Source organism: Hemiscyllium ocellatum, chromosome 12, assembly GCF_020745735.1.
Source record: "Hemiscyllium ocellatum isolate sHemOce1 chromosome 12, sHemOce1.pat.X.cur, whole genome shotgun sequence".
Taxonomy (NCBI): domain Eukaryota; kingdom Metazoa; phylum Chordata; class Chondrichthyes; order Orectolobiformes; family Hemiscylliidae; genus Hemiscyllium; species Hemiscyllium ocellatum.
Genome location: NC_083412.1, coordinates 33640544 through 33650813, shown reverse-complemented (window position 1 = coordinate 33650813; position 10270 = coordinate 33640544). Strand labels below are relative to the sequence as shown.

General features: G+C 41.0%; 1 protein-coding gene across 2 annotated transcripts in view; it reads left to right on the top strand.

Annotated features, from left to right (window-relative positions):
- Positions 1 to 473: 473 nt before the first annotated feature.
- drd3 (dopamine receptor D3) overlaps positions 474 to 10270 on the top strand; it is a 59290-nt gene continuing 49493 nt past the window's right edge. Inside the window, exon 1 of one of the 2 annotated variants that reach the window (XM_060832983.1) lies at positions 474 to 628. Coding sequence is in view for 1 of the 2 variants with exons in the window: in XM_060832982.1 (XP_060688965.1) it covers positions 1126 to 1180 (55 nt within the window). In the remaining variant the exon portion in view is untranslated. Of the gene's footprint in view, positions 629 to 1053; positions 1181 to 10270 lie in introns of those variants that run through there. The other variant, XM_060832982.1, reaches the window with a different exon arrangement.

Here is a 10270-nt window from a genome sequence, read left to right as displayed (position 1 = left end):
TTCAAACCTGTTGCATTGCCCAGCTCCTTACTTTTTGATTAATTTTACTTGTGAAAAGAAGTGGACTTCACTTTGAAGCTCCCAATAATGTGGAACCTCAGAGCACCGCAGCAGGCCATTTGGCCCATCATTTCTGTGCTGGGCCAATCGTCTCATGCGTTGCCCTGACCCCTTTGCCCTGCATTTCCCTTGTTTTCAAGTATTTATCTAATTCTCTTCAAAAAGTTACTGCTGGATACCCCTATCAGACACGGTATCTGGATGATTAAAATGTGATTAATCCTCATCACTTTTCCATGTTTCCTCCTTAGTGGTTTACAGCTGTTTCTCTCTCTCTCTCTCTAGATTTTGCCAGTGTGCTGCCATTCAGTAGAGCTGTCCCCAGCCAGCTTATTGATGGCTTCATCAGGTACCATCCTCCAGAGGGGTTACAGCCACACAGCCAGTGAGTGCCGAGCTATGTTCAACCAAAACGCAGCCGGCCAGCCAGCTGATGGGACAGGATAGAGGGAGAACTTGCCGCTGCAAGTGAACGGGGCACTTTCTCACTGCTAGTTCAAGCGTCAGGGCTAACGGTGCTCCGAGACACAACTTCCAACCGCTCGCTCGCTGGCGTGGACTGGAGAAGGTAAGGGGGCGGCAATTCTCAGGGGCTAAACCGGACCGTTTGTTTAGTAAACAGCCTGCGGTGTGACTCTGAAAGAAACCCGCTTGCGGAAAGAGGTGTTCACAATAATGGGTCAAACTGCATCTTATTTTTGCACTGACTTGTATTGTCAGCATTAACTTGGGGGGGGGGGGGGGGGGGGCGGATGGTGAAACACGAGTCTTTTTCCGTGATCAATGACCAACAGGTTGTCCAACACAAAAGGGGGGAGTTTTGCTGACCCAGTCAGGGAAGCGGATTAGAATGAGGCATGAGAGTTAAACTGCGCTGCTCTTGAGCCCCCGGTCAGAGGCAATGTTCATTCAGACGGCAGATACCCCGTGAATATGGAACTTCTCCATTTAAGTCCCGTTTCACCTGTACGTCAATGATTTATTGAAAGTAAATCCACCGTCTTTCGGGATCTCAGCCCTGATGACTAAAGTGCGAATCCACGAAACCTGATTTCACCGGATATCATGCCTTTAGTTCAGCCTGGGGCAGTTTATTTTTCCCTGGATTTTGGGGCAGCGCGTAAGTAAAAAGACTTTGTATCGTGCGTTCAGTGAATGTGCTTTCAAAGAGTCGGTGAAATTCTGACTGAAATGCTGTAATATAGGGAATGGGGCCATAGTGCACTCCATTATATCCACTGTAATATAATGCCCTTTTTTTGGGGAGGTGGTTTGAAGGGGAAATGTCCAGGACATCAGAGGGAACTGACTTGGCTCTTCCTTCAAATATAGTGTCCTGATTCTTTAAACACCACCTGAGAGAACAGACAGGTTAGAGGTCTAGTCTGTTTTCTAAAGGCAGGGACCTCCAACAGTGCAGCATTCCAGTAGTACTGCACTGAAGTGGGACTTAAACTTAGATTAGATTCCCTACAGTGTGGAAACAGGCCCTTCGGCCCAACAAGTCCACACCAACCCTCTGAAGAGCAACCCACCCAGACCCATTCCCCTACATTCACCCCTGACTAATGCACCTAACACTACGGGCAATTTAGCATGGCCAATTCACCTAAGCTGCACACCTTTGGACTGTGGGAGGAAGCTGGAGCACCCGGAGGAAACCCACGCAGACATGGGGAGAATGTACAAACTCCACACAGACAGTTGCTCGAGGCAGGAATTGAACCTGGGTCCCTGGCACTGCGAGGCAGCAGTGCTAACCACTGAGCCACTGTGTCGTTATTTGTGTACATTTAAGTTTTAACTGTTTTTCTGATAAAGATGTTTAAAATGTGTCTGTAAAGCAGGGTAAACCATGAAATGGGGCGCCACAGCATATAGTGTATCTCCTCAGCCAGTTAAAGATTGGGAAATTAATGTGAAATGAACATAGATAGCCATAGAAATACTTTGGCTCTCAGAGCAGGTCACAGGCTAGGAAACCCACAGCAAACACCTCACATCTTCACTCGCCAAAACCTGTCCACAAGGCACAAGTCAGGAGTGTGATGGAATACTGTCCACTTGTCTGGATGGGTGCAATACTCCAGAAACTAGATGCTTTCCAGAACAAAACAACCAACTTGATTAGCACCACATCCACTCCCTCCACAACTAATGTTGAATAACAGCAGTGTGTACTATTTACAAGATGCACTGTGAAAGTTCACCAAGGCTTCTGAGACAGCACCTTCCAAACACTCAACTACTTCTATATAGAAAGATAAGGGTGGCAGATACACAGGAACACTGCATTGTGCAAGGTTCTTTCCAAGCCACTCATGATATTGATTTGGAAAAAAATTGATGTTCTGTCAGTGTTGCTCTGTCAAAAACCTGGAACTCCCTCTCTAACAGCATTGTGAGTCTACCTACAGCACATGGACTGCAACGGTTCAAGAAAATAGCTCATCACCACCTTCTCAAGAGCACCTTTGGGGGGGAAGGGGCAATAATTGCTGGCCAATCCAGGGATCCCCCAGCCCCGTGAAGAAATGAGAAAAGGTTGTCTTAAAAGATGTGAATTCAGTGTCAAATCAGACAAAGAAAGAAATAAAGAGAGGAAATGATTTGGATTAAGGTGGAGAAAGTAAAAAGGACGAAGGAAGACAAATTTTAAAAGATTAAAATTTGACTTTCTTGATATCTCCAAGAACAATTCACAACTGAAGAAATGATACTGTATATTTAATACAATTTACATCCTGAGCAAGAGTTGGAATGGCTATCATTAACACTTATCACATTGTGAAAATGATAATTACTAATCTTAAGTTTCTGTGACTTGAAGATGCTGGTGTTGGACTGGGGTAGACAAAGTTAAAAATCACACAACACCAGGTTATAGTCCAACAGGTTATTTTTTTCTTTTTCTTTTATTTCTTTTTTCCCCCCACACTACTGCAGTTAGGCAGTAATGTGGGGAAGAAAAAAGAAAGAAAAAAGAAAAGATAAAGAAAAAAATAACCTGTTGGTCGTGCTTATTTTTCGCCAGCACCCATAATGTGTATGTGCTGATGTGAGACGCAGTGAAAGACACAAGGTGTACAAATCTTTATTCAATTTCCACCACCAGGAAGAAAGGAAACACCTAAGTGGCCAGGGACAAGCAGTGCCCTTCACATCAAAGGGCAATGCTGTGTGATCAAACAGTGAAGGGGAGGGCAGGGATTAAATCAAAATAGAATTGGTGGGGAAATAATATACTCTCCAACAGGTTATTTGGAAGAAAAAAGATAAAGAAAAAAATAACCTGTTGATTGTGGCCTGTGGGTCAGGAAAATGAGAATCCAATTGCAGAGAGTGGGGCTTAGTCCGAGATCACTAAGTTTAGTCATCAGTCTCGAGGGGATAATGTATAAGCTTGTGTGTGTGTGTGTGTGTGTGTGTGTGTGTGTGTGTGTGTGTGTGTGTGTGTGTGTGTGTGTGTGTGTGTGATGGAGTATGTGTCTGTGAGAGGGTGCATGTGTCACACACATACACCACAACCACCTGATCAAGGAGCTGTGCTCTGAAAGCTAGCGCTTTCAAATAAACCTGTTGGACTATAACTTGGTGTTGTGTAATTTTTAACTTTGTGCCCCTCCAAATTATATCTTGAGAAAATAATTTAAAAGAATTTCTGGGGTTTAAATATCAAAGAACAAAATTCAGCATATCCCATTATAAAAGATGAAAAATATAAACATTGGACTCCTTTAGCTATAAATTCTGTGATCATGGTCTTATCCTCCACAATCACCTGATGAAGGAGCAGTGCTCCGAAAGCTCGAGCTTCCAAATGCACCTGCTGGACTATAACCTGGTGATGTGATTTTTAATGTCATGTGGTAAGCTTAATGGGCGATTAATGTACAAATGCAACAAATTCATGAAAGCAAAAGGAGGTTAGTGCAAGATGTCACTTTCCTGAATTTGGTAGGAGAATGGATTGGAATATAGGAAGTGTAACTCTTAGATTCACAAATGGACGGAGATAGAAAACAGCAAACTATAGGCTAGTTAAGCTAACATCTGTCATAAGTAAATGGTGGAATTGCTAAATTTGTTAATATAGAAAGATAGGCAGGAAAGTAAGTTGTGAAGAGGACATAAGGAGGCAACAAAGAGATATAGATAAGTAATGATTTGGAGGAGTGTCGCTCCGAAAGTTAGTGTGCTTCCAATTAAACTTGTTGGACTATAACCTGGTGTTGTGTGATTTTTAACTAGATAAGTAAGTAAGCAAAGATTTGGCATATGGGGAATATGGTGAAAAAATATGAAATTGCTCATTTTTTTGCAGGAAGAATGAAAACAAAGCACACTTTCTAAATGATGAGTAATTGCAGACTTCCCAAATCCAGAAGGCTCCAGGTCCCAGCACTGAAAGGCAAAATGTTAGTGTGCAGGTAGAGCAAGTAATTAGAAAGGCAAGGGAAAGCTGATGCTGATTAGAGGTGGAATAAAATATAAAAGTGTGGAAATTCTGCTGCAGTTGTGCAGGGCATTGGTAAGATCACATCCTGGTTACTCGATATATTTTCATTGCCTGATTTGATAAAATAATTAATTGCATTACAAGTTGTGCACAGAAATATCACCTGACAGATTCCTGGGGTACTGGTGTAATCATATGAGGGAAGGTTAGACAGATTGGACGTTTGTTGATGGGAGTTTATAAGGATGAGAGTTGATCTTATTAAACTATATAAAATCCTGAGGGGAGTTGATAGGGTGTACTGAAATCATACTTATCCTTCTGGGAGAGGCTAGAACTAGGGACCACAGTTTAAAAATAGGGAGTCTCCCATTTAAGATGGATAACAGGGGAAACATTTTCTTTCAGATGTTCATGAGTCTGTAGACTTCTCTTCCCCAGTGAGTGTTAAAGAGTGTGGATGTGTGTATGTATGTGTCCACCAGACATCTCAGTACACTTTTTATAGCAAGAAATTCCATTTGAAGTGTCATCAATGTTGTCATGTGGGAAACATTACAGATAATGAGTAAGTATCCACAACCAGCAAAATGATGATGAACAGATCACTTGCCTTTCAGGGGTATTGATTGAGGGATTAATGTCATAACACCAGGGATAGCTTCACCTTTCTTCCTCGTAATACTACCCTGAGGTTGTTTTCACCTACCTTGGACAGATAAGAAGGGAACTTTGTTGAACATCTAATCTGAAGGACAACACCTCTGACTATGCAGCATTCCCCCACCTCTACACTGGAGTGTCAATCTCTATGCTCAACGTTTGGTGTGAGGTCTGAAACCAGAATCTCTAACAGAGGCAAGAGTGCTATCTTCTGAGCCAAGCTTACTATGTATTGCTGGTATAGAAGGCATATAGCATGCTTGCCTTCATTGGGAATTGAGTGTAAGAGTCAGGATGTCATGTTGCAGCTTTATAAGATTTTGGTTAGGCCACACTTAGAGTTTAGCATTCCGTTCTGGTCTCCACATTACAGGAAGGATGTGGAGGCTTTGTAGAGGTGAGAGATTTACCAGGAGTATAGGGTACATCCTATAAGGAGAGGCTGGAAAAACCCGGGTTGTTTTCTCTGGGGTGGTGGAACCTGATGGGAGACTCGATAGAAGTCTATAAAATTATGAGATGCAACATAGGGTTGATAGTCAGAACCGTTTTCCCAGAGTTGAAATGTCTACTACTAGGGTGCAAGCATATAAGGCAAGAGGAGGGAAGCTCGAAGGAGATGTGAGAGGCAAGTCTTTTTACACAGAGATTGTAGGACTTTGCAATGTGCTGTTAGGGATGATGCAGAATGCAGATAAGAGTGTTTAGGGGAGTTTTAGATAAGCACATGAATATGAAAGAAATGGAGGAATATGGACCAAGGGCGGGCAGAAGGGATTAGTTTAATTTGGTATCATCTTCAGCACAATATCATGGATGGAAGGCTCCATTCCTCTGCTGTACAGTTCTGCATTCTATGTTTATTGCAATCCTGCAGTCATTTAATTCCTCTGTATTGGACACTAAGCTCTGAAATTCCTTCACTAGATATTTCTGTGGCTCTGTCTCTCTCACTATCCTTACGATACTTTTAAAACCTACCACTTTAGTTATGTATTTAGTCATCTCCCCTAGGATCTATTTATTTGGCTCACTTATTCTTTTCTGATAAAGCACCTTGAAATGTTTGGCCCATTTTGCAATGTTAAAATGTTGCTATAGAAATGCAAGTTATTGTTGTTCCTGAACAGCACAGTGGGCTGGACCCCAGGTGATGATTCAGAATCAGAGGCGAGTAGAGGAAAATCTGGTTCAAGCAATGTATTTGGGATTTGGTTTAAGCAATGTATTTGTGATAGGGCAGTGTTTGCAGATTCAATAGCCATGTTTGAAAGGGAATTACTTGAAAGAGGCTACAATCTGTGGGATATGGGAGGGAATGAGGAGTGGATCTTCGAAAGCATCAGCACTGATCTGACGAGCCAATGGTCCTCTTTTGTGCTGCCTTATTCAACAATTCTGCATTAAGTTCCCACAATAACTAGAAGAGCAAATAGCGCAAAAGACTTTCTAACAAGAACAGAATTGGCTAAAATGGATTGTAACGGGTTTAAAGCTATTTAAATAAGGAAGAGGAGTAACTGGCAGCAAATGAAAAACACTCACAGTAAAAGTAATGCAGTTACATTTCAATGAATGATCCTTTTAAGATTCTAACTCAGGCCCATCTTCATTTTCTCTATTTCTCTAAGAACAGATTGTATTTAGTCTGTCTTCCAAATTTATGCCCTGTTTCTGCTGTAAATTGCAGTCTGGAATGGTCCAAATTGCCTGCACAATCTGGTTTGCAAATGATAGTAAGCATGCTGCCAAATTTCAGAAAGCAAAATGAATATTCTTCCAGACCTTTCTGTGAAATGGTCTACCTCCACATTATGTCGGAGCAGGATTCATTGAAATTCCTTGTCCCTTTTTCTACATTGCATTATGACCCTTTGTTTTTACATTTCAGGTATTTTCATATTATTTTTATATTAAGATAAACCTCATTTTTTCTCCCTCCAAAAATCATTGAATATCTATGTTTAAACAACAATTGATCAGGCACTGAAGCTGCTCAGTGTTTTATTTTAGAGTACTGCAATGTTACAGTTGTGATATATTTACAAATTCATTGTATTTAGCTCAAGTTTCTGTTGGTAAACCTACTCTATTTAGGACCATAGTTTACAGCCAAAGAGTCCATTGTACTGTGTCTTTGTAAGCTAGTCCAAAACTAATTCATTGCATTGTTTTTTTTTTCTATGGCCCTGTTATGTTTTAAAATAGTTCTCCAATTTTCCTGTGTAAAATACATTAGTCTTTGTTTCCATCACCAGCTGTGGAAAAGGATCTATGTTTCAACACTTTCTATGCAGATTTCTCCTAACTTAAAGTTATGAGAGCGAGGAGAGTTGCTATTAACACTGCATTGCTGCCTTGGAAAACAGTCCATTTAAATTCATAACCTTTCATAGTTTCATAATTATCTTAAACTCCTCTTGCCCTTCTCTGAACCAAAGAAAATGATCCTAGTTAACTCAAGAATCTCCTCAAAAGAATATTCTAATTCTTGGCACCATTCTGGTGAAAATACATTGTATACTTTCTGCAGCTTTAATATCCTCCTTTTATAATAGTGCTCAAAAGTTCACACAGCGCTGTAATTGGCCTAACCAGTGTTTATTCGAAATGTTACCACTGCTTTAGTTTTCTGCTGTATGTCACTGTTCAATTAACCCCAAGTTCAGCTGGATCTTAAGTGAATTTATTGACCTGTACTCACATTTCCAGGCTATCAATTTTACGATAATGGTAAGTATGGATTGTCATATTTTAATTTCCCACTTCAGATTGCTACATTTGACACCAAAATATATTTTCTTTTAAAAACCAAAAACTGACCCAAACTGGCTACTGTAGTCACCTGACCATAGATTGACAAATCCAGGGGTCTCATGAGGAATAAATAAAGGCATCTGAAAGAAATAACGACAGTATATAAAGACTTGAGACAAGGCAATTCAATCAGGCTCAAGAAATGTGTAAATGCTGTTTAAGTTCCACTGTTATGAAAACTTCGTATATTGGGAGAATAACTGTGGTCAGCAAAGTTTTGAAAAGAATTCTGAGGGATAGGATTTATGAGTATTTGGCAAAGCATAGTGTGATTAAAGGCAGTCAGCATGGCTTTGTGAGGGGCAGGTCATGCCTCACAAACCTTATTGAGTTCTTTGAAGATGTGTCAAGACAGGTCCACGAAGGCCGAGCAGTGGATGTGGTGTATATGGATTTCAGGCATTTGATTAGGGTCCCCACAGTAGGCTCATTCATAAAGTCAGGAGGTATGGGATACAGGGAGATGTGGCTATCTGGATTAAGAATTGGTTGGCTGACAGAAGGCAGAGAATGGTTGTAGATGGAAAGTATTCTGCCTGGAGGTCAGTGGTGAGTGGGATTCCGCAGGGCTCTGTTCTTGGGCCTCTGCTCTTTTGTAGTTTTTGTAAATGACTTGGTTGAGGAGGTTGAGGGGTGGGTTAGTAAGTTTGCAGATGACACAAAGGTTGGAGGTATCATCGATAGTGTAGAGGGCTACTGCAGGCTGCAGCGTGACATAGACAGGATGCAGAGCTGGGCTAAGAAATGGCAGATAGAGTTCAACCTGGATAAATGCGAAGTGGTGCATTTTGCAAGGTTGAACTCAAATGCTGAATATAGGATTAAAGACAGGATTCTTGGCAGTGTAGAGGAACAGAGGGATCTGGATGTGCAAATACATAGATCCCTCAAAGTTGCCACCCAAGTGGATAGGGTTGTTAAGAAAGCATATGGTGTTTTGGCTTTCATTAAGAGCGGGATTGAGTTTAAGAGCCGTGAGATTTTGCTGCAGCTCTACAAGTCCCTGGTGAGACCACACTTGGAATACTGTGTCCAGTTCTGGTCGCTGTACTATAGGAAAGATACAGAGGCTTTGGAGAAGGTGGAAAGAAGGTTTGCCAGGATGCTGCCTGGACTGGAGGGCTTGCCTTATAAAGAAAGGTTGAATAAGCTCTGACTTTTCTCTCTGGAGAGAAGGAGGATGAGAGGAGACCTGATTGAGGTACAAGATAATGAGTGGAATAGATAGAGTCATTAGCCAGAGACTTCTCCCAGGGCAGGATTGACTGGTACAAGGAATCACAGTTTGAAGATATTAGGAGGAAGGTATAAAGGAGACGTCAGAGGTAGGTTCTTTTTGCAGAGAGTTATGAATGCATGGAATGCGTTGCCAGCGGAGGTGGTCATCGGGTCACATTTAAGCGACTGCTGGACATGCACATGCACATGGATGGCAGTGAGTTGAGGGGTGTGTAGATTAAGTTATATTATTTTACATTAGAATTAAACCTTGGCACAACATCATGGGCCAAAGGGCCTGTTCTGTGCTATACTTTTCTATGTTCTATGTCTATGTTCTATCTAACTCAGTTAGACAACTTGGAAGTACATTGAAACTAAACCAGGGAATGCACATGGAACTATATTTCAAGTAGCTGTTTAGTTGAATGGAAAGATAAGGAAAAATGAACTTGTGACAAGAGCTGGAACTCTCTCCCTTCCTTTGTCTCCTACAATCTCGAAAGACTAACCTTGGTGACAAAGAAAAATAGGGAAATATCCAAACGCTGAGAAATCAAATTGTTGCTTTGCAAGATGCTTTTATAATAAACAAAAACTGCAATAAGATTTTTTTGTGTCTCTAAGATTTAAAAGCACAAAGATATTTACTTTTGATGTTGATGTTTTCATAAAGCAGGATAAAAAGTCATATGAGAAACTAAAAGCCCTGTGCTTATAAAAATGGAAACAAGGAGCCTGGGCTTGGAGATGAGGTCCCACCTGAATACTAGAAATTGCAAATTGATAAAATATCTTAAAGTGGAAACAGAGGGTAGTGAACAGAGAAAAAAATAAAAACTGGTGTAGCAGAGATTTGAACTAGAATTCCAATAGCAAAATAGTGGAAAGAGAATTCCCACAATGGAGAGAATTTTAAAAAAGGGACAAAGATGGAGGACTGGGAATGGACAGAAGAAATAGAAAGAAAGAGAGAGAGAAGAAATTCCAGGAAAGGGAAAAGGAGAGGGAGAGACAGAAAACAAAAACAGGAAAAAGGTTCCAATGAATCAG